At 43.5% G+C, this 25,078-nt stretch overlaps 1 protein-coding gene across 2 annotated transcripts in view; it reads left to right on the forward strand.

The window, feature by feature from the left end:
• LOC106571974 (voltage-dependent L-type calcium channel subunit alpha-1D) overlaps positions 1-25,078 on the forward strand; it is an 86,770-nt gene that overhangs the window by 41,914 nt on the left and 19,778 nt on the right. For both annotated transcript variants that reach the window (XM_045695967.2, XM_082962018.1), the window contains exons 8-27: positions 5,998-6,101; positions 6,205-6,377; positions 10,043-10,130; positions 10,607-10,767; positions 11,088-11,313; positions 11,636-11,843; positions 12,121-12,241; positions 12,717-12,831; positions 12,952-13,009; positions 13,224-13,284; positions 13,376-13,529; positions 17,910-18,039; positions 18,766-18,825; positions 20,216-20,322; positions 20,439-20,526; positions 20,736-20,843; positions 22,613-22,665; positions 22,823-22,969; positions 23,107-23,308; positions 23,530-23,688. In XM_045695967.2, the coding sequence (XP_045551923.1) occupies positions 5,998-6,101; positions 6,205-6,377; positions 10,043-10,130; positions 10,607-10,767; positions 11,088-11,313; positions 11,636-11,843; positions 12,121-12,241; positions 12,717-12,831; positions 12,952-13,009; positions 13,224-13,284; positions 13,376-13,529; positions 17,910-18,039; positions 18,766-18,825; positions 20,216-20,322; positions 20,439-20,526; positions 20,736-20,843; positions 22,613-22,665; positions 22,823-22,969; positions 23,107-23,308; positions 23,530-23,688 (2,523 nt within the window). The remainder of the gene's footprint in view (positions 1-5,997; positions 6,102-6,204; positions 6,378-10,042; positions 10,131-10,606; positions 10,768-11,087; positions 11,314-11,635; positions 11,844-12,120; positions 12,242-12,716; positions 12,832-12,951; positions 13,010-13,223; positions 13,285-13,375; positions 13,530-17,909; positions 18,040-18,765; positions 18,826-20,215; positions 20,323-20,438; positions 20,527-20,735; positions 20,844-22,612; positions 22,666-22,822; positions 22,970-23,106; positions 23,309-23,529; positions 23,689-25,078) is intronic.

Genomic DNA, 25,078 nt, shown 5'->3' on the forward strand with positions numbered 1-25,078 from the left:
TCACCCCAGTCTGAGAACCTGAGTGCTCTGGAGCAGGTTTTCATCAAGTATCTCTCTGTACTTTGCCAAAGAATTCAATATTGGTTTCATCAGACCATAGAATCTTGTTTCTCATGGCTTGAGAGTCCTTCAGGTGCCTTTTGGCAAACTCCAAGTGGGCTGTCATGTGCCTTTTTACTGAGGAGTGTCTTCTGTCTGGCCACTCTACCATAAAGGCCTGATTGGTGGAGTGCTGCAGAGATAGTCCTTCTGGAAGGTTCTCCCATCTCCACAGAGGAACTCTGGAGCTCTGTCAGAGTGACCATCGGGTTCTTGGTCAACTCCCTGACCAAGGCCTTTCTCCCCCGATTGCTCAGTTTGGCTGAGCAGCCAGCTCTAGGAAGAGAGTCTTGGTGGTTCCAAACTTCTTCCATTTAAGAATGACGGAGGCCACTGTGTTCTTGGCGGCATTCAATGCTGCAGACATTTTTGGTACCCTTCTCCAGATCTGTGCCTCTACACAATCCTGTCTCGGAGCTCTACGGACAATTCCTTTGACCTCATGGCTTGGTTTTTGCTCTGACATGCACAGTCAACTGTGGGTCCTTATGTGTGTGCCTTTCCAAATAATGTCCAATCAATTGAATTTACCACAGGTGGACTTCAATCAAGTTGTAGAAACATCTCAAGGATAACCAATGAAAGCAGGATACACCTGAGCTCAATTTTGAGTCTCAAAGCAAAGGGTCTGAATACTTATGTAAATAAGGTATAAGGTTTTTATTTTTAATACATTTTCAAAAATTTCAAAAACATCTGTTTTCGCTTTGTCATTATGGGGTATTGTGTGTAGAAAATGTATTTTTTTAATTAATTTTATAATAAGGCTGTAATGTAACAAAATGTTGAAAAAATCAAGGGGTCTGAATACTTTCCAAATGCACTGTATGTAGTAAGCTAAAAACACGGGGCCTAACATTAGCTAGATAGCTGGCTAGCTGCTAGGAGGATGTCATGTTATGCCATTGGAAAAGTTGGCGAGTGACTGACTTCCCCTCATATCGTTTTTCGTTGGCTATACAAAGCTAGAGATAACAGATGTAATTTGGTTAACTAGCAAGAACTTGAATGACTGTTATACAGTTAGCATATCTCTTGCATTTCACAAATTCACTCTGGCTATCTACTCTGATTTCAGAGCACTCTTGTCTGAGTGTGCGAGAGCGCAGAACAACTGGTGAATTTACGAACACGCAATACCTGCTGAATATGACCGGTGTCAGTAATCGTATGCAAAAAAAGTAATAGTTAGTCAAGAACGCTCTAGATAACATGTAAACAACCTAACCAGCTCTGCTACGGCGAGTAAAATGGTCAGAATGAGGTGTTCTCTCATTTGTCTGGAAATAACTAGTTAGCCAACTTTAGCCAGTTAGCTTGGGTGCTTGGTTGGGACAAGCATGCACTGGCAGGCAAGCTGCATAAGGACGAGGAGGCTTCAATTCCCCATTGTTTATCAGTGCAATTTTGACGGCCAACAAGCTGAAAAAGTTTGAGAGGGTTTATTTAATGTTCCTTTGTTAGATTTTAGCTTATCTTGCTCTGGCTAGCATTAGTTGTTGATTTGTTGATGTTCATAACTGAGGGAGAGAGAGCCTACATTTTCATGGTTGTTTTATCAATAGGACTGTACATTTCCCAAATGCAATTGGACCCCCATGGTGTTTACATATCTGCAGAAATCCATTCAGGTATATTTTGTGGATTTTGGAAAATGTGTTCAAATGATCTAAAGTCATGCTGTTGCAACTGCCTGTAAACACACAGTCCAGTTCAAAGTGAATGATGGCAGGCCCTGTGGCAAATGGCTTGTTTGTATAAAGGCCTACTGTAGCTATGGTGCACCAGTCTGTGTAGACTCCGGTCCTGGACAAGACAGATGTTTTTATTCAGTTTTATTTCTTGCAGTGTCTATTAATTGGCCAAACGCACGGCCGCTTTACCACTCTACAGTATATTGCTATAGAATTTTCACAAATCCCTTAGTATATGTATTTCCCAAACATTCTAAGAATTTATGAAAATGTGAAAATAAATATATCTAAGTGATCGCTTGTCATAATTCTTTGTGTCATATTCATCCTGGGGGTGTATATGAACATATTTTAATACAATTTCATGTACGCTAAAATGCTGTCAGTTCCACTTTAAATGCAACAATGTTTCACAAACAAGTTATTTTTCAAAGAGATGGCTAACAGCAAGCGCGCTGCAGTAAAAAAGCATAGTTCCATTCACCACATGATGATAATTTGAAACTTAGCTTATTTTTGAAAGTTATTCTTGAAAAGGGAGAAGCTAACAAATTAGCAACAACATCCTCTTTGATAACACCTGCTGCAAACTAGCCGACAACAAAAGCTTGCTAGCTAGACGGTGGGAAAACTAATGCTCGCTATTGCACAATGACCTGTTGGCCTTCAAGGCAGTAGTTTCCATAAGTTTTTGTAAAAACGGTCCCACCCATTAAGTCAAAATGAGATTGGTTAACTCCACTGTCACTCCAAAATTTGCCGTAATACAGTTGAACGGCAGATGCCTTTTTTCTAGCTTCTGATGGCCTAGCCAATGGCTGACTAAGCTAGCTAGATTTACCTCCCCGGAGACCAGCAATGGAAAATTATGATTGGATCTTTTTTGTCTTCAGCGTTAACTCTTTTAAATCATAAAATAATTGAAAATAATAATACTTATATTATAATCTTCTCTGAAGATGTAGATTGTTCCCCACTGTGTTAGGGTTAGTAATCATTTGTGGAGTGGCTCTATTTTACCCCAGCATGCATTTCTTCACTGTTCTGAATGTCTAAAGAATCCATATGTTCTGAAATATGAACACAGAAATACTGGACATTTAGAACTCTTATTATGGTGGGGATTTGACCAAATTACAATCATGGTATTGAATTGGACTCGTATAATTCTGGTCTCGGTCTTGACTCTGTCTCGGACCCCTTGTCCCCCTCCCGGTCTTGATTAGATCTCCCCCCCCCCCCCCCCCCCCCCCCCTTGGTCTTGGTCTTGACTAAGACTCGATTTTCTCTGGTCTGGGTCTTGAATCGGTCTCTCTTCAAGTGGCCTCGAGCACAACACTGCTGTGCGTCTCACCACCAATTCTGCAAAATTCATCCACGAACACTTGTATCCTTCCTTCTGGGGAAACATGGCCACCAAACATGGAAAGGAGAATGAGATCAATGGCACGGGGTCTTGCAGGCTCAGGGGTTTGAGGTGGCTCACAAAGGTCTGGTGGTCTGCCCAGAGGAGCCAAGGCTGGCAGTCAGTCCAGACGGCATTGTAGATGACAGAGCTGCTGGAAATTAAGTGTCCAGTGACCAACTCACTTGTCCAATCCCTACATGAGAGAAGAGGAGATGTCACTGAGATAGGAGGGGGAATTTGTGATGCAGACCAATGGACCACTACTTAAAAGTTCAGTTGTGGATGTACTGAACAAAAAACACCTCATCAGTGGACCCCATAAGAACAGATAATACTGGACATACCGTTTGACAACAAATTCACAAGGCAGCAAGTAGAATGACACTGAATGTTCTGCTTTGGACATATGCTGCCTTTTTTGGTAGATTAGTTTTCTCAGGGCAGACTGCAGCTATGCCAGAAATATCTGGACATTCTCAAGAGCTAGATGCCTCAGATGTGTGATGGGGTAAAATTGCACAATCTGTTTTAAAAATGGTTAATTCATGGAAATCTCCTTCCAGTGTTTGATTTAATCTCTGTCTTCAATCCGCCCTGATAATACACCACAGTATTTTATAATGTTTAATATAATATGTGTGTTCTAATGTCATATTAAACTTATTACAGCGCAAACAAGAAACTATGTATAATCATTTTCACATGTTTTTTTATTATGTCACATTGTCTAAGTAGATGTAGAAAGTAACATTATCACATTTCTCACATTCAATAAATAACATTTCAAAAGTTAGGATCAGAAAAGTATGTACATTTTTTAATTGAGGAAACATTAAAACCCACAGGATCCGAAAGATATGTACATTTTCAATTGAGGAAACAAACAACATATTTACAGTAGTGTCACGGTTGTCGTAGAGAGGAGAAGCGGACCAAAGTGCAGCGTGTGTGTCGTTCCACATTTTATTTACTCTGTGAAACTATGCAATACATAAATAAACAGAACAACAAACCGTGACGCAGAGGTGAAACAAACACTACTCAAAATTAATCTCCCACAAACCCAGGTGGGACAAACACCAACTTAAATATGACCTCCAATTAGAGACAACGATGACCAGCTGCCTCTAATTGGAGATCATCTCAAACAAAGCCCAACATAGAAATACAAAAACTAGAACATAACATAGAAAACTAAACTAGAAACCCCCCCTGTCACGCCCTGACCAACTCTACCATAGAAAATAACAGCTTACCATGGTCAGGATGAGACAAGTAGTAGTCTTCCAGACTCTCACCACCTTTTTGTATCACCATCTTTTACAACTAGGCCACTGGGATTAGTTGTTCACCAGTTTCCCCTCTCAGGTTCACCATCCCAGCACAGATTTTCTGGATTTTGTTGGACTTTGTATCAGACTGATGGGGATAGTTTGTGAAAGGATCTTGAACACCTTTAAGCGCCTGATTGCGCATTCGACATGTATCCTGACATTTGTCATTTGTCATCTGTGAGTTGACCTCCCTTGTGTGTGAAACAGGAACGTTCAGATAAAACACCTTACGGCAGAACACAGACTGTTGAGGAGACACACACTATATTGTATTATTGTAAATGTGTAAATATGGAGAAATGTACATTTGTATGATGTATTATTTTATAAATGGTGTATTGTTTTAGTCCTGTTTGGACCCCAGGCAGCAGCTAATTGAGGATCCTTATAAATACTAATACGTACTAAGGGGCAGGCAGACACATGCGTTCAGGAATCTGTATCAACACATCTTGTTTATGCATGAACTAACGTTAGCTATAACTACAATTACCTGTTGATCCTAATTCCGCTGCACAGACTATCAAGTTCCTCCTCTTCTTCACAACGTGTCGGTTGTACCCAAGGTACAATTCCGGATAGGGGTGTTCCATGGTGGGTTGCTTGTTGAGGAAGTGAAATGAGCACACAAACAAGTAGTTTGGTGGCTTCTTCAGATTAAAGCCCTTAGCCATTGCGTCTTGTCAACCTCAGTCACGAGCATCTTGTGAAAAGAAAACCAAGGTGGGCATGAACATTTTGCCTTGGCCTGTGGCTGAAACATTCCTGTCTTGACCACTCCTGTAGTTTCTTCCGGGAATTGTTGCACCCACAAACTGCACAGGTAGTTCCAGAAAACCCTGTGGGTATAGCTAGCTAGTAGCGGCTAACTCTGACACTAGTAGCTTAATAGCTTACGTTAGCGAACTTGAATGAAATAAATCTACAATCACACTTGTTCACTAACACTTATACTTGACTTTTATACGGTATAAATTGACTTCTTCTAATAATTTACAAAATGTTTTGCAAACGTTGGGAAAGTAGCTGAAGTAAAGTTGAGTTTGCCGCTGGCGCGCTGCAGTGGGGGAAGTAAAGCAGAAGTCGAATCCATTACTTCCTTATAGCAGTGGTGGGCAATCTTTTCTGTGTGGGTGCAGGCTTTTGCTCCAGCCAAAACAATAACACAACAAGATGTATAGTGTTCATCAACAAATGAGCTGTGTTACTGTTTTGGCTACATCAAAAGCCTGCACCCACAGTGGTCTTAGAGAGACTCACTGCAGAGAGAGATGCCAGGGATCCACTGTAGTTACTGGTGGAATAGTTTTCAACGACAAACTTAATAGGTGTGAGTTTTTATGGCAGACTGTGATCTGTACTTCTATTAGGGGCTAAATGATAATTGATATACAGGGACTGTATATACATGGATATACATGGATTGTCCTCTAAACTCTGACTGTCAATGTTGTTGTTTCAGATGAACGATGCCATGGGTTCTGAGCTACCCTGGGTCTACTTCGTCAGTCTGGTCATCTTTGGTTCCTTCTTTGTTCTCAACCTGGTTCTGGGAGTGTTAAGCGGGTAAGATATCCGAGTGTTGCTAACACATGCATGTACGCACCCACACACACTGAGGGAAAAGGTGTGTGTGTGTGTGTGTGTGTGTGTGTGTGTCCATCCACAGAGAGTTCTCCAAGGAGAGAGAGAAGGCCAAGGCTCGTGGAGACTTCCAGAAGCTGAGAGAGAAGCAGCAGCTGGAGGAGGATCTGAAGGGCTACCTGGACTGGATCACTCAGGCCGAGGACATTGACCCTGAGAATGATGAGGAGGGGGACGAGGATGGGGGAAAACGCAATCGTGAGTCGCCTACCTCACCACTCCCTTCACATCACATTCCCACCTCTTCCCCTCTACCCTGTAAGGAGCACCTGTGGTTCAGAGACAGGGAAAAAGTTTTGAAACCCACATGGCTCTGACAATTGGTTTTCCTTTGACATAAAAGTGAGGTGAAGAACACAGTGCTAATCTTCCCTATTTAAGGTGGAGCCCAGAAAGAGAAGAGTTACAACGTAGGTGCACACAGGTCGAGAGAAAATGTTGTGGTGACAGACAGTGACACATTCAATACCGCCTTGCACACTCTTGCCTGCATCTAGCTGATCTAGGGTGTAATCATTAGTCCAACAGTTGCAAACGAGGGTTTCTATTGGAAAAATTCAGGTATGTTTATGGACTTCGATGCACAACACTTCAGAAGTATGTGACCAGGCGACAAAACCTTTCCAAGCCAAACCATATCCTAACCGCTACACACAGCCTACATCGTCCCCATATTAGCTAAAGTAGCATCTTTGTCAACATAGCTAGTAGAACTAATGCGTTAGTAAACCCCCTACAATCATGCAGTAACGTTTCAGTCACTAAGCAGTATAGTGGTTACACCGGCGGGCCACGGTGGAAATAAATTAATAAAACCAAAAGCTTACCTTGACTTGAAAGAGTTCCAGCGTTGTGTTGGATAGTCATAGCCAGCTAGCTAACATAGCATCCCTCTGTTTGAACTGGGTGTTTTGAGTAGGCTAAACTAGCTATGTGCATTTGCTAGCTAAGTGAAACTGAAAGTGAAAGGAAATGACAATCTCTCTCGCTCTCTTGCTTCTTCTTAATTTTTGAAGAAATTAATTTGTTAAAAACTGTTCAGCTATTGTCTTTCTCTCTCATTGAGTCAACTACTCACCACATTTTATGCACTGCAGTGCTAGCTAGCTGTAGCTTATGCTTTCAGTACTAGATTCATTCTCTGATCCTTTGATTGGGTGGACAACATGTCAGTTCATGCTGCAAGAGCTCTGATAGGTTGGAGCACATCCTCCGGAAGTTGTCATAATTATTGTGGAAGTCTGTAGAAGGGGGTGAGAACCAAGAGCCTCCTAGGTTTTGTATTGAAGTCAATGTACCAAGAGGAGGACAGAAGCTAGCTGACCTCCGGCTACACAATGGTTCTGCTACCCTACAGAATGCTGTTGAGGCTACTGTAGACCTTCATTGCAAAAAAGTGTGTTTGAATCAATTACTTGGTGATCGAATATATTTGGTATAGTTTTATCTAAAAAGGATAACTTTTTAGATGTTTTACAATTTTTATGAAATTCACTGAGGAGGATGGTCCTCCCCTTTCTCCACTGACACACACTTATTGTCAGCCCCTGCCTGTGTGCTCAATCTGTGCAGTGCAGGGTGGTCAAAGGTGGGAATGATGATGTTATGACTTTTATGTGAAAGAAAGAGTAATCTAAATCCTCTTTATGTAAGTATGATGTGTGGTGGGAGGAGACAACACAGCACTTCCTGTTTGAATGAGACACTCACCGGGCATAGATATTGTTACAGACAGACGGACAGACAGTGTGTGTGTGTGTGTGTGTGTGCGCGTGCGTGCGTTTCAATGTTGAGAGAGAGAGGGCTCTAATTGAGATATCAGTCTCATCTGGGCCATTATTAAAATACATAATAGGCACGTCAGACATGTTGTCATTGTACTGTTTTTGTCATTGTTCTGTTCCCCCCCCCCCCCCACACACACACACACAATACATGATTAATCTATTCCCAGATGTCCATCTTTAGTGCTGATATAATTCAGTGAGTATGCTGCTGAGGCTCAGAGAGATAGAGATGTTTCTGATCTGTCATTAGCTATAATGCCAGGTGGAGATATGTTTGATCTGTCATTTGCTATAATTCCTGGTGGAGATATGTTTGATCTGTCATTAGCTATAATGCCTGGTGGAGATATGTTTGATCTGTAATCAATTCTAAAGCCTGTGAGATCTAGAGAGTTAGACTAATGCATGCCAGTAGGTTTGAGTGCCTCATTGGCCATCTACTGTATTAGCAGCACACTCACTTTCTCACTATTGGCCTGTACATGTTCGCTACATGATGTACTGTTATACGTGGTCAGTAGCAGTGTAGCACATGCTTTAGTTTACACCCAGTGGAAGGTATGCTAGTCTGTGATTTCTGAATGGGTTTTCATGGCAAAGATCACTCAGTTGTAGAATCACTTGAGGCCTCCAGGTGTCTGTGTGAGGTCTGGGAAAAGAGAGATGAGTGTGTGGAACAACCCTCACTGTGTTAGACTGTTACCTCTCTCAATGTCACTTGTCTATGTCTGGTGTCTAGCTACCGTACTGCATACATGGCATGTTCGGCGTAGAGTTAAACTGTGTGGCCCAGCCGATACTAATCAATGTCCTTCTTCCTCTTCTTTACTTTTACTCTTCAATGGCTTATTACTCATTCTTCTTCTTTCCTGTCTTCTAGTTCTTGTCTTGTCTTCTCTTTCACCTCTCCTGTCTTCTTTAGTGCTTCTCTAGTCTCTTCTTAATGTGCTGATATTCTGTGGTAGATGTCTATTGTCTATTGTTCCCTCTTCTTCCCTGGTGACTCGCTGTTTCCTCTGCTGTCTGAATGCATGTACTGCATGCATTTTAAACACCAAGGGGTGACACTGGCTGAGCTAATGGAGAAGAAGAAAGGGAAGTTTGGCTGGTTCAGCCAGTCCACAGAGTCACATGGTAAATTGTGCTGTGTGTGTGTGTGTGTGTGTGTGTGTGTGTGTGTGTGTGTGTGTGTGTGTGTGTGTGTGTTTTGCCCTCCCTCATTTCCTTGCTTGTGCTTTGCTACTGGCTTGATGTATGCTCCTCCATTTTTTTGCGTTCAGTCATTTTTACGCACTCTTCGTTTCATTCAGTCAGCCTCTTCGTTAGATCTTGTTCTCATTTTGTCCTGTCTTTGATAAAGTAGTGAGTGGGTGGATTTGTGGATTAAACATCAGAAGTACATGACACAACCAGCAGGTTTTTAGGGCTTCTAGAGGTTACGAGAGGTCATGTGCATGTTGTAGCCTAGAATTCTCTAGAAATGAACCAAAGGAGAATAATGTATGTATTGTCTGCAGAATATATTGATATGTTGACTATGGAAAGGGTATGCATATTTGTAATCTGTCAACAGAGATAGATTGCAATGTAAACATCCATTGTGTGGTAATTTCGAGTCATTCATTGTCATTACTTTTTTTATTTGGTTCATTTTTATAAGACTTGTTTTCTTCCATTTCTGTGCGTTGTGGTTTGGATTTTCCCTTTCGATGTTTTGTGGAGTATTTTTGAACCCTGTACTTGAGCATATGGTTTGTACAGCATCTGCACAGATCCACTAGTATAATTTTTTGAGCCCCTTTAGAAACCACACTATTGTCATCCCATTCACATAGTAAACAACATGGATGATCTGTGCAGGTGCTGCATTGTCTGCTTCTGAATCTGCCATGACTGTCAATGATAGTCCTCAAAGAGCCCTGTACTAAATCATGAGGATATGAAATCATGACATGGTGACTAGATTTAAGCCATATAACCGAAAACACTCACCCATAAGGGTTCTTTAGGTCTGAAACTCAGAACCATAGTTCGATTTGATCTCACCTTACTTCCTGTGTTTGTGTGATGTCACAGCAAGCGTGCCTGCCAGCGAGACAGAGTCTGTGAACACTGACAACCCCAATGGAGAGGACGATAAGGCTAACTGCTGTGGACCACACTGGTGAGTCTGTCTGTCTGTCAAGGTTCAAGATTCCTTTATACCTGGATAGACTATTAGCTTGAAAAGCTACTGTAATACGTCATTCATGCAAATGGATATTAACAATATGATTCTTAATTTTCCCAGTCAAAAAATTACTAAATCAAAGTACAGGTCAGTTCTCTGTCAGTACTATGTGTCATGAATTTTCTTTGCATGGTCCTGGCATTGTGGAGACTCATCGTTACGCGCTTGTGTTTTTCCCCCCCACACACACTCTGTTCCTCCTGATCAGTCACTGCACTCCTGCCCATGTCCTCTTCATCATCACCACATTCTCATCATCATCATCATTATATCTCTGCCTTACGTTTAGTCTGTGACTTAGATTTGAGATCTTCTGTCTAACAAGCATGATTTCCTGTGTTGATCAACCAGTACACAACACCACTTCCTAGTTCGAGTCAGATTGTGACATCATTTCCTCTCTCTTGCAGTCGGCGATGGCGTCACTGGAACCGGTTCTGCCGCAGGAAGTGTCGTGCTGCCGTGAAGTCGGTGTCTTTCTATTGGCTGGTGATCATCCTGGTGTTTCTGAACACGCTCACCATCTCGTCAGAGCACTACAACCAGCCTGACTGGCTCACTGAAGTACAGGGTGGGTAGAGGGTCAAAATGCTATTTCCCAATTACATACCCTCAGCATAATATGCACTTTACAGTGTCCTTTGCAGGAACCCAGTATACATCCTATGCTCTGTATGAATCTTACAAGCTGCAATGTTATTGTACTACAGTGTCCTGGATAATCCGACGATACCTGTGACATAGCCAATAAAATGTTTGTGTTTTTACAACCAGATACTGTATATCTGCAGCATATTGTAACCCTTCCTACCAGATCCCCATAGCAATGATCTTTGTAACTGGAACGAGTTGTACTGCAATGTCTACATGCTGGTGTCCTCTGCTCTCCAGATGTGGCCAACAAGGTTCTGCTGGCTTTGTTCACATGTGAGATGCTGGTGAAGATGTACAGTCTGGGCCTGCAGGCCTACTTCGTGTCCCTGTTCAACCGCTTCGACTGCTTCGTGGTGTGCGGCGGCATCGTGGAGACCATCCTGGTGGAGCTGGCCATCATGTCTCCTCTGGGCATCTCTGTGTTCCGTTGTGTCCGCCTGCTACGCATCTTCAAGGTCACACGGTGAGACTGGGAGACGACAGGAGAGGCTGGACATAGACTGATGTTGTGGAGGTGTATTATGGGCAAAGTGTTTGCCTCTGTGATACTTTCACGTCGTATCTTGTTCTTTACTCACTGGTTTGATTTGTCATATACTGTTGGAAGAATGTATATCGGTTTCTAGGTATGTGTGTGTTTGTGTGTTGTGCATTCATCTTAACCTTCTCTCTCTCTCTCTCTCTCTCTCTCTCTCTCTCTCTCTCTCTCTCTCTCTCTCTCTCTCTCTCTCTCTCTATATATATATATATATATATATATATATATATATATATATGCCCTTTAGCCACTGGGCATCTCTGAGTAACCTGGTGGCATCGCTGCTCAACTCCATGAAGTCCATCGCTTCCCTGCTGCTTCTGCTCTTCCTCTTCATCATCATCTTCTCCCTGTTGGGCATGCAGCTCTTCGGAGGCAAGTTCAACTTCGACGAGACGATCACCAAGAGGAGCACCTTTGACAACTTCCCCCAGGCACTACTCACAGTGTTTCAGGTAGGCCGCCTCTACCCGCCTCTCTCACAGTGATTATTGACGTTGTGATGACGTTGTGATGACGTTGCGATGCTGTTGTGATGACGTTGCAATAACGTTGTGACGACGTTGAGATAATGTTGTGATATGGCGTTGTGATAACATTGTGATGACTTGTAATAATAACATTGTAATAATGTCGGGATGACGTTGGGATGACTTGTAATAATAACATTGTAATAACGTTGTGATGCGATGACATTGTGACGACATTGCGTTACTCTGTTGTGTGACTCAGATCCTGACAGGCGAGGATTGGAACGCTGTGATGTACGATGGCATCATGGCGTACGGTGGACCCTTCTCATCGGGCATGGTCGTCAGCATCTACTTCATCATCCTCTTCGTCTGCGGAAACTGTATCCTGTTTCTAACACATGGATTCCACTGCCTGTAGTTGTCTAGAGTTCCGATCAATGTTATCCGCTGGTTCTAGAGAGCCACGATATGTGCAGGCGTTTGTTTCGCCCCTGCACTAACTCACCTGACTCAGCTAGTCATGAGCTGGTCCCGTGTGGCTCAGTTGGTAGAGCATGGTGTGTGCAACGCCAGGGTTGTGGGTTCGATTCCCACGGGGGACCAGTACGGGGGGAAAAAATGTATGAAATGTATGCATTCACTACTGTAAGTCGCTCTGGATAAGAGCGTCTGCTAAATGACTAAAATGTAAAATGTCATGAGTTACTTGTTGAATCAATTACGCTAGTCCTGAGCTGGAACAAAACCCTGCACACATTGCAGGCCCACAGGACCAGGAGTGAAGAACAGTGCATTACATTGAAATGTTAGATGAACGTTGTAGCTCTGTTGCCCTTAAGTCCTGTGTGTAATCAGACATCCTGCTGAATGTCTTCTTGGCCATCGCCGTTGACAACCTGGCAGACGCAGAGAGCCTGAACACAGCCCAGAAGGAGGAAGAGGAGGAGAAGGAGAGGAAGAAGAGTTCCAGGTAATGCCAATACTGTCTGACTGATAGGAGATAGTGTTGTGGTTTTGTTTTTCCTCCGTACCTGACATTTGATTTGATTTGACATGGAGGTTGTCTTGTGTTTGGGGTCATTTTCTCCAGAAGTGACACAGACAAGGCAGAGGATCTGAAACCTGAAGGCCAGGATGGGGAGATCAAGGTAATCACAGACTGATTTTTAGTTTCAGAGTTTAGAAAGTCAGAGGAGAGCAATCCATAACCACACAGAGGCACCATTAGATAACAAATTGTGCTGGTAACCCTTGGATATTTATTCACGTCTGCATTTTTAGCAACTTAAAGGTTAAACCATGTGGCATTCATAACAGTACTGATACGATGCTGACATGTCATTTGTGTCTGTGTGGGTGTAGCTTCCATTGGAGGAGGAAGTGGAAGAGGAGAAGGAGCCGTATCCCACTCCAGATACTCCAGGTAAACTCTTCTGTTCTGAGGTCAGCCTAGCTTTGGTGCTGTAGCTTCCGTGCCCTGACACTGCTTTGTCTCCGATCCTGGGTCTCCCCAGTTGACGATGATGATGACGACGATGATGACGATGATGAGCTCCCGGAGGTTCCGATTGGGCCACGCCCTCAGAGGCTGTCGGACCTCAGCGTCAAGGAGAAGACTCCGCCCATCCCTGAGGGCAGCGCTTTCTTCATCTTCAGCAACACTAACCTGTGAGTAGGCCTCAGTTCAAAACATGGGATATTATGCAAACAAACGCACACTGACTTTTTTTGCGTACCGTCCCAACAGATCCATAGATGACGCAGTCTCAATTGCTCTCCACACTGCCCTCACCCACCTAGATAAGAGGAATATCTATGTGAGAATGCTGTTAATAGACTACAGCTCAGCGTTCAACACCCTTCGTTCCCTCCAAGCGCGTCACCTAGCTTAGTACTGTGGGTCTGAACACCTCCCTCTGCAACTGGATCCTGGACTTCCTTACGGGCCGACGCCAGGTGGTGAGGGTAGGCAACATCACCTCCTCCATACTGACTTTCAACACAGGGGCCCCACAGGGTTGTGTGCTTAGTCCTCTCCTGTACGCCTTGTTCACCCACGACTGCATGGCCAGGCATGACTCCAACACAATCATCAAGTTTGCTGACGACACGACAGTGGTCGGCCAGATGACTGTCGATGATGAGTCAGCCTACAGGGAGGAAGTCAGTGACCTGGCAGTGTGGTGCCAGAGCAACAACCTCTCCCTCAATGTCAGTAAGACCAAGGAGCTGATCGTGGACCACAGGAAACAGGGGCGTGAGCACGCCCCCATCCACATCGACAGGGCTGCAGTAGAGTAGGTCGAGAGCGTCAAGCTCCTCTGTCCAAATCAATAAAGACTTAAAATGGTCCAAACACATGTGCACAGTTGTGAAGAAGGCACAACAACACCTCTTCTCCCTCAGGAGGTTAGAAAAAGTTTGGCATTGGCCCTCAAATCCTCAAAAAGTTCTACAGCTGTACCATTGAGAGCATCTTGACTGGCTACATCATTGCCTGGTATGGCAATAGCACTGCCCCTCGATCACATGGCGCTACAGAGGGTGGAGTGGAAAGCCCAGTGCATCGTTTTGGCCGAGCTCCCTGCCATCCAGGATATTTATATCGGGCGGTGTGGTAGAAAGGCCCGGAAAATTGTTAAAGACTCCAACCACCCAAGCCATAGACTATTCTCTCTGCTTCCACACGGCAAGCCATACCGGTGCATCAAGTCTGGCACCAACAGGCTCTTGAACGGCTTCTATCCCCAATCAATACGATTGATAAATAGCTAACAAAATAGCTACATGGACTATCTGAGTTAACCTTGTATATTTATTGACCTAGTTTTGTCTTTACGCAGACTCACAGGGCCCGACACACTCACTCACACACACTCACTCCATCTGCTCAATCACACATTACATTTACATTTACATTTAAGTCATTTAGCGACTTACAAAATGGTGCATTCACCTTATGATATCCAGTGGAACAACCACTTTACAATAGTGCATCTAAATATTTTAAGGGGGGGGGGGGGGGGGGGGGTTAGAAGGATTACTTTATCCTATCCTAGGTATTCCTTAAAGAGGTGGGGTTTCAGGTGTCTCCGGAAGGTGGTGATTGACTCCGCTGTCCTGGCGTCGTGAGGGAGCTTGTTCCACCATTGGGGTGCCAGAGCAGCGAACAGTTTTGACTGGGCTGAGCGGGAACTGTGCTTCCTCAGAGGTAGGGGGGCCAGCAGGCCAGTGGTGGATGAACGCAGTGCCCTTGTTTGGGTGTAGGGCCTGATCAGAGCCTGAAGGTATGGAGGTGCCGTTCCCTTCACAGCTCCGTAGGCAATCACCATGGTCTTGTAGCGGATGCGAGCTTCAACTGGAAGCCAGTGGAGAGAGCGGAGGAGCGGGGTGACGTGAGAGAACTTGGGAAGGTTGAACACCAGACGGGCTGCGGCGTTCTGGATGAGTTGTAGGGGTTTAATGGCACAGGCAGGGAGCCCAGCCAACAGCGAGTTGCAGTAATCCAGACGGGAGATGACAAGTGCCTGGATTAGGACCTGCGCCGCTTCCTGTGTGAGGCAGGGTCGTACTCTGCGAATGTTGTAGAGCATGAACCTACAGGATCGGGTCACCGCCTTGATGTTAGTGGAGAACGACAGGGTGTTGTCCAGGATCACGCCAAGGTTCTTAGCACTCTGGGAGGAGGACACAAGGGAGTTGTCAACCGTGATGGCGAGATCATGGAACGGGCAGTCCTTCCCCGGGAGGAAGAGCAGCTCCGTCTTGCCGAGGTTCAGCTTGAGCTGGTGATCCGTCATCCACACTGATATGTCTGACAGACATGCAGAGATGCGATTCGCCGCCTGGTTATCAGAAGGGGGAAAGGAGAAGATTAATTGTGTGTCGTCTGCATAGCAATGATAGGAGAGACCATGTGAGGATATGACAGAGCCAAGTGACTTGGTGTATAGCGAGAATAGGAGAGGGCCTAGAACAGAGCCCTGGGGGACACCAGTGGTGAGAGCGCATGGTGCGGAGACAGATTCTCGCCACGCCACCTGGTAGGAGCGACCTGTCAGGTAGGACGCAATCCAAGCGTGGGCCGCGACGGAGATGCCCAACTCGGAGAGGGTGGAGAGGAGGATCTGATGGTTCACAGTATCAAAGGCAGCAGATAGGTCTAGAAGTATGAGAGCAGAGGAGAGAGAGTTAGCTTTAGCAGTGCGGAGAGCCTCCGTGACACAGAGAAGAGCAGTCTCAGTTGAATGCCCAGTCTTGAAACCTGACTGATTAGGATCAAGAAGGTCATTCTGAGAGAGATAGCAGGAGAGCTGGCCAAGGACGGCACGTTCAAGAGTTTTGGAGAGAAAAGAGAGAGAAAAGAAAAAAAAGAGAAAAGAAAGAAGGGATACTGGTCTGTAGTTGTATGCATAATATGCATACATAATATGCACATACATTTATATTCATACCTTGTATATTTATTGACCTAGTTTTGTCTTTACGCACACTCTACACACCCACTCACATACAAGCTGCTGCTATTCTGTTTATCTTCTATCCTGTTGCCTAGTCCCCTTACCCCTATACATATCTACCTCCATCACTCCAGTATCCCTGCACATTGTAAATATGGTATTGGAACTGACCCTGTATATAGTATGGTATTGAACTGACCCTGTATATAGTATGGTATTGAACTGACCCTGTATATAGTATGGTATTAACTGACCCTGTATATAGTATGGTATTAACTGACCCTGTATATAGTATGGTATTGAACTGACCCTGTATATAGTATGGTATTGAACTGACCCTGTATATAGTATGGTATTGAACTGACGCTGTATATAGTATGGTATTGAACTGACCCTGTATATAGTATGGTACTGAACTGACCCTGTATATAGTATGGTATTGAACTGACCCTGTATATAGTATGGTATTGAACTGACCCTGTATATAGTATGGTATTGAACTGACCCTGTATATAGTATGGTATTGAACTGACCCTGTATATAGTATGGTATTGAACTGACCCTGTATATAGTATGGTATTGAACTGACCCTGTATATAGTATGGTGTTGAACTGACCCTGTATATAGTATGGTATTGAACTGACCCTGTATATAGTATGGTACTGAACTGACCCTGTATATAGTATGGTATTGAACTGACCCTGTATATAGTATGGTATTGAACTGACCCTGTATATAGTATGGTATTGAACTGACCCTGTATATAGTATGGTATTGAACTGACCCTGTATATAGTATGGTATTGAACTGACCCTGTATATAGTATGGTATTGACCTGACCCTGTACATAGTATGTTATTGAACTGACCCTTTATATAGTATGGTATTGAACTGACCCTGTATATAGTATGGTATTGAACTGACCCTGTATATAGTATGGTATTGAACTGACCCTGTATATAGTATGGTATTGACCTGACCCTGTATATAGTATGGTATTGACCTGACCCTGTATATAGTATGGTATTGAACTGACCCTGTATATAGTATGGTATTGAACTGACCCTGTATATAGTATGGTATTGACCTGACCCTGTATATAGTATGGTATTGAACTGACCCTGTATATAGTATGGTATTGAACTGACCCTGTATATAGTATGGTATTGACCTGACCCTGTATATAGTATGGTATTGACCTGACCCTGTATATAGTATGGTATTGAACTGACCCTGTATATAGTATGGTATTGACCTGACCCTGTATATAGTATGGTATTGACCTGACCCTGTATATAGTATGGTATTGAACTGACCCTGTATATAGTATGGTACTGAACTGACCCTGTATATAGTATGTTACTTACTTATTGTGTTCTTCATATTTCTTCTCATTTCTCGTATATTTTTTCTAGTATTACATTGTTATTGATTATTGCATTGTTGTGTTTTGAGTTTGCAAGAAAGGCATTTCACTGTGCTTGTGCATGTGACATTAAAACTTGAAACACACACACACGCACACACACAGACACACACACACACACACCCACAAATAATGTGTAATTTCATGGCTTTCTTTCTCAGGGTCCGGGTGGCCTGCCACAAGCTGACCAACCACCACATCTTCACCAACCTCATCCTGGTGTTCATCATGCTGAGCTCTGTGTCTCTGGCTGCTGAGGACCCCATACGCAACTTCTCCGCACGCAACATCGTATGTTTACTGCAGCAGCAGCCTTTTCTCTGACATTCAAAATGACAATTAAAGCTGCAATATGTAACTTTTTGGGCGACCCAACCAAATGTACATACATTTTTACATTTTACATTTTAGTCATTTAGCAGACGCTCTTATCCAGAGCGACTTACAGTAGTGAATGCATACATTTCATACATTTTTTTCTCCGTACTGGTCCCCCGTGGGAATCGAACCCACAACACTGGCGTTGCAAACACCATGCTCTACCAAGCCTAAGAAGAGGTAGATGTGTTCTATGTGCGCTATTTCTATGCTTCCCGTTCTTAAGTTACGCTTTTGCATCTTTTACTTCCGGGTTTTGTACACCAGCTTCAAACAGCTGAAAAAACAATATTTTTGGTTATTGAAAATATATTTCTCAGCGGTTTAGATGGTAATTAGGCAAACTATTAGAACGAACCAGGAAATGGCGGGGCCAATTCTGCATATTGCACCTTTAATAGCACCAAGATGATGTCTACTTCCATGAAAGTAATTTTACAGTAATTTTACAGTAATGACATTAAGATCATGTTTAACTGTGATATGGAATATCCATGTTAAAAACTAAATTTGAACTAAAAACTCAAACCTATACTTTTGTTATCAATTTAGGACGGTTGATGCATTCTGAAGTTGTTAATATCATGTCATGTGGTGATGCCTTGACCTCCTGTTAAACTTTCACATTGCCTTTTGCAGATACTTGGTTATTTTGACTATGCTTTCACGGCAATCTTTACTGTTGAGATCCTGTTGAAGGTAAATGCTTTCCCCCTGTGTGTGTGTGTGCTGTGCTCTACTGCTTGTGTGGTAACACTCCAACCTTCTCGTTGCTTTCCAGATCCTAGGCTATGCAGATTATGTCTTCACTAGTATGTTTACCTTTGAGATCCTGTTGAAGGTAACCTGGTTTCTATGACAACCACTGCCTTGCTGCACTCCCCTGTCTACTGTATGTCGCCTGTTTGTAACGGGCGCACGTTTTTTCACCTTTGTCTGTCAGCAACCGTCACGGCACCTCTTTTAATCACAAACGGACCTGAAGCTCAATAGATAACATCAGTTGTTATCCGATGAGTTGTTATTATTTTCATTTGGAGCCAAAAGAGGGGGCAATATGTATTTGTGTACATTTTTTGAGAGTAGCATGATCCACTGCGTTCTTATTGTGTACAGTTTAAACTGCGCCCTGTAAAGATGAGGGCTCGTGGTAGGTCACCTCTTTGTGAATCTCCACCATAGAGATTCCTACCCTGGTTGGCAGATCTGTTCCTCCTTTAGCCAACAAGTTCTGAGTTTGGCCTGAACTAAAGCATAAACAGATCTGGCATCCGCATCTCTTGAATGCAACCTTACACCTCCCCCCCCCCCCCCCAGTTTGAGTGATCTTTGCCGTTTGAGCGATCTTTGTTATGATCTTTATAGGAAATGAATAGCAATATCTCTGAAATAATGTGTCCAATGTCAGAACAGTTCTTGTTGGTCTATGTTTTAAATGTCATTGTGTGTGTGTGTGTGTGTGTGTGTGTGTGTGTGTGTGTGTGTGTGTGTGTGTGTGTGTGTGTGTGTGTGTGTGTGTGTGTGTGTGTGTGTGTGTGTGTGTGTGTGTGTGTGTGGTGTGTGTGTGTGTGAAGATGTGATGGCGATTGTCTGATAAGCAATTAAATGTTTACTTTGTTGTGTCTGAGTTTCTGTAGACACCCATTTTTCTGGCATTGATTCTCACATTGAGAAGCATGCGTAGGAGTTTGAGTAAGAGTGGAACTAGATCTGTGTGTAGGTGGACGTGTTCCACTATACTTGTGTGGACCAGAAGTCCCCACAAGTGTCCCCACAAGGAAAAAGGCTATTTCTAGGGGATTTAGGGTTAAGGTTAAAATTAGTCGGAGAGTTAGGGTTAGGATTAGAGGTTAAAGGGTAGGTTTAGGGTTAGGGTTAGGTTTTTGGGGTTATGTAAGGGTCAGGATTGGGTTCAGGGATAATGGGTATCAATTGTTTGTCCCCACAAGGTTAGATAAACAAGACGGTGTGTGTTTGTCCGCCCACGTCTATGTCATCTACTGTTATGGCTAAAGCTATTGTGTCTAGTAAGGGACAGCCCAGTGGATAAGTTCAGGATATCTGACGCCGGTATATCTGTGCTCTCCAGATGACAGCGTTTGGGGCTTTCCTCCATAAAGGAGCCTTCTGCAGGAACTACTTCAACCTTCTGGACCTACTGGTGGTGGGAGTCTCTCTGGTGTCCTTTGGCATTCAGTACGTAACCAATCCATTCATCCATCCATCCATCCATTCATCCATCCATCCATTCATCCATCCACCAATCAAGCAACCAACCAATGTGGCCATAACTGTCTCTGTTTGGTGTTCAGGTCGTCCGCCATCTCGGTGGTGAAGATCCTGCGTGTGCTGAGGGTGCTGCGGCCCCTGAGGGCCATCAACAGAGCCAAGGGCCTCAAGGTGAGACAGGGGTCCAGTGGACCACAGTGGAACAACTGTTTAACAACGCACCCAGAGAAAACCAGTTCTAACTAGCACACTTCCACAAGGGAACCGACTGCTGAAATCCCCTGCAGATCATCATGCTAAGGGTAGAGAGTTCAATGAGGTTAATTCGTCCCTGACCTTTTCTCTCTCGTCTCCTCTGTTTTTGACCCCTGACCCTGCAGCATGTGGTCCAGTGTGTATTTGTGGCCATCAGGACCATTGGTAATATCATGATCGTCACCACGCTGCTACAGTTCATGTTCGCCTGCATAGGAGTGCAGCTCTTCAAGGTACCTACCTCTATTGCAGTATGATGGAATGTTAATGATAACACAGTACACACACTGAGTGTTGTGTGTGCAATTCATTATACAGTTGAAGTCGGAAGTTTACATACACCTTAGCCAAATACATTTAAACTCAGTTTTTCACAATTCCTGACATTTAATCCTAATAAAAATTCCCTGTCTTAGGTCAGTTAGGATCACCACTTTATTTTAAGAATGTGAAATGTCAGAGAGAATTATTTATTTCAGCTTTTATTTCTTTCATCACATTCCCAGTGGGTCAGAAGATTACATACACTCAATTAGTATTTGGTAGCATTGCCTTTAAATTGTTTAACTTGGGTGAAATGTTTTGGGTAGCCTTCCACAAGCTTCCCACAATAAGTTGGGTGAATTTTGGCCCATTCCTCCTGACAGAGCTGGTGTAACTTAGTCAGGTTTGTAGGCCTCCTTGCTCGCACACGCTTTTTCAGTTCTGCCCACAAATTTTCTATGGGATTGAGGTCAGGGCTTTGTGATGGCCACTCCAATACCTTGACTTTGTTGTCCTTAAGCCATTGTGCCACAATTTTGGAGGTATGCTTGGGGTCATTGTCCATTTGGAAGACCCATTTGCGACCAAGCTTTAACTTCCTGACTGATGTCTTGAGATGTTGCTTCAATATATCCACATAATTATCCTACCTCATGATGCCATCTATTTTGTGAACTGCACCAGTCACTCCTGCAGCAAAGCACCCCACAACATGATGCTGCCACCCCCGTGCTTCATGGTTGGGATGGTGTTCTTCGGCCTGCAAGGCTCCCCCTTTTTTCCTCCAAACATAACAATGGTCATTATGGCCAAACAGTTCTATTTTTGTTTCATTAGACCAGAGGACATTTCTCCAAAAAGTACAATCTTTGTCCCCATGTGCAGTTGCAAACCGTAGTCTGGCTTTTTTATGGCGGTTTTGTAGCAGTGGCTTCTTCCTCGCTGAGCGGCCATTCAGGTTATGTCGATGTAGGACTCGTTTTACTGTGGATATAGATACTTTTGTACCTGTTTCCTCCAGCATCTTCACACGGTCCTTTGCTGTTGTTCTGGGATTGATTTGCACTTTTCGTACCAAAGTACGTTCATCTCTAGGAGACAGAACGCGTCTTCTTCCTGAACGGTATGACGGCTGCGTGGTCCCATGGTGTTTATACTTGCGTACTGTTGTTTGTACAGATGAACGTGGTACCTTCAGGCGTTTGGAAATTGCTCCCAAGGATGAACCAGACTTGTGGAGGTCTACAATTTTTTGTCTGAGGTCTTAGCTGATTTCTTTTGATTTTCCCATGATGTCAAGCAAATAGGCACTGAGTTTGAAGGTAGGCCTTGAAATACATCCACAGGTACATCTCCAATTGACTCAAATTATGTCAATTAGCCTATCATAAGCTTCTAAAGCCATTACATCATTTTCTGGAATTTTCCACGCTGTTTAAAGGCACAGTCAACCTAGTGTATGTAAACTTCTGACCCACTGGAATTGTGATACAGTGAATTATAAGTGAAATAATCTGTCTGTAAACAATTGATGGAAAAATGATTTGTGTCATGCAGAAAGTTGATGGCCTAACCGACTTGCTAAAACTATAGTTTGTTAACAAGAAATTTGTGGAGTGGTTGAAAAATGAGTTTTAATGACTCCAACCTAAGTGTATGTAAACTTTCGACTTCAACTGTATCTGTGTGGTAGTGTGTGATAGAATAGCAGCTGTTAATGTTCTGTTCTCTCGCTCAGGGCAAGTTCTATCGCTGCACAGACGAAGCCAAGTCCAGCCCGGAGGAATGCAAGTGAGTTGGATTGCTCTCCATTTTTTCCTCCCTGCACTATGCTGGATACAATTGTAAGCTTACCATTCTGTGTGTGCTTATGTCTGTATGTTAATGTGTCACACAGATATGTCAATCTGTGTGTAAAAGTGTAACTTCTTCTTCACTCCTCACATAGAGGCACATACATTCTGTATAAGGATGGCGACACAGTGTTGCCTGCGGTCAGGGAGAGGATCTGGTACAACAGTGACTTCAACTTTGACAACGTCCTCATGGCTATGATGGCTCTGTTCACCGTCTCTACATTTGAAGGCTGGCCTGCGTAAGAGCCTCTCACTGATACGCACACACACGCAGCGAAAGCGTACGTGAACATACACACTCCTGCGTATGCCTATCCAGACGTTCATTTTGACGAAGCGTCTCAATGATTAGTGTGCGTTTGTTTCTGTGGCTCAGTCTGCTCTACAAGGCCATCGACTCCAACAGAGAGAATATGGGTCCCATCTACAACTACCGCGTGGAGATCTCCATCTTCTTCATCATCTACATCATCATCATCGCCTTCTTCATGATGAACATCTTTGTCGGTTTCGTCATCGTCACCTTCCAGGAGCAGGGAGAGAAAGAGTACAAGAATTGTGAGCTGGACAAGAACCAGGTAAGAGCCTTGTGTGTGTGTGTGTGTGTGTTTGTGTGTGTGTGTGTGTGTGTGTGTGTGTGTGTGTGTGTGTGTGTGTATGTGTGTGTGTGTGTGTGTGTGTGTGTGTGTGTGTGTGTGTGTGTGTGTGTGTGTGTGTGTGTGTGTGTGTGTGTGTGTGTGTCTGTGTCTGTGTGTGTGTGTGTGTTTGATTAACTCTGTGTTCTCTCTACCCTCTCTAGCGTCAGTGTGTAGAGTATGCTCTGAAGGCTCGTCCACTGCGGAGGTACATCCCTAAGAACCCCTACCAGTATAAGTTCTGGTATGTGGTTAACTCCACTGGATTTGAGTACGTCATGTTCGTTCTCATCATCCTCAACACACTGTGTTTGGCGATCCAGGTGAGTCCCTACTGCCAGCCCTCTATAGCCCTCTATAGCCCTCTATATGCCTACATAGTCCTATATAGCCTTATATAGCTCTAAATAGCCCTCTATAGCCCTCTATATGCCTATATAGCCCTCTATAGCTCTAAATAGCCCTATATAGCTCTCTATAGGCCTATATAGCCCTCTGTAGCTCTTTATATGCCTATATAGCCCTCTATAGCTCTAAATAGCCCTATATAGCTCTCTATAGGCCTATATAGCCCTCTGTAGCTCTTCATATGCCTATATAGCCCTCTATAGCTCTAAATAGCCCTCTATAGCTCTAAATAGCCCTCTATAGCCCTGTATATGCCTATATAGCCCTCTACAGCTCTAAATAGCCCTCTATAGCCCTTTATATGCCTATATAGCCCTCTATAAGCCTATATAGCTCTAAATAGCACTATATAGCCCTCTATGGCTCTAAATAACCCTATATTGCCCTCTATATGCTTAAATAGCCCTATTTAGCTCTAAATAGCCCTCTATAGCTCTAAATAGCCCTCTATAGCCCTGTATATGCCTATATAGCCCTCTATAGCTCTAAATAACCCTATATAACCCTCTATATGCCTATATAGCCCTCTATAGCTCTAAATAGCCCTCTATAGCTCTAAATAGCCCTCTATAGCCCTGTATATGCCTATATAGCCCTCTACAGCTCTAAATAGCCCTCTGTAGCTCTTTATATGCCTATATAGCCCTCTATATGCCTATATAGCTCTAAATAGCACTATATAGCCCTCTATAGCTCTAAATAACCCTATATAGCCTTCTATATGCTTATATAGCCCTCTACAGCTCTAAATAGCCCTCTATAGCCCTCTATATGCCTATATAGCCCTATATAGCTCTAAATAACCCTATATAGCCCTCTATATGCCTATATAGCCCTCTATTCCTCTAAATAGCCCTATATAGCTCTCAATAGCCCACAATATGCCTATATAGACCCCTATAGCTCTAAATTGCCCTCTGTAGCCCTATATATGCCTATATAGCCCTATATAGCCCTCTATATGCCTATATAGCACTCTATAGCTCTAAATAGAGGGCTATAGAGGGTTATTTCAAATCACATTTCAAATCAAATCAAATGTATTTATATAGCCCTTCTGATGTAAGAAGGGCTATATAAATACATTTGATTTGATTTGAAATTTGATTTGAAATAACCCTCTATAGCCCTTTATATGCCTATATAGCCCTATATAGCTCTAAATAACCCTATATAACCCTCTATATGCCTATATAGCCCTCTATAGCTCTAAATAGCCCTCTATAGCTCTAAATAGCCCTCTATAGCCCTGTATATGCCTATATAGCCCTCTACAGCTCTAAATAGCCCTCTGTAGCTCTTTAT

This window comes from Salmo salar, chromosome 15 (genome assembly GCF_965601325.2).
Source record: "Salmo salar chromosome 15, fSalSal1, whole genome shotgun sequence".
Classification (NCBI taxonomy): Eukaryota; Metazoa; Chordata; class Actinopteri; order Salmoniformes; family Salmonidae; genus Salmo; species Salmo salar.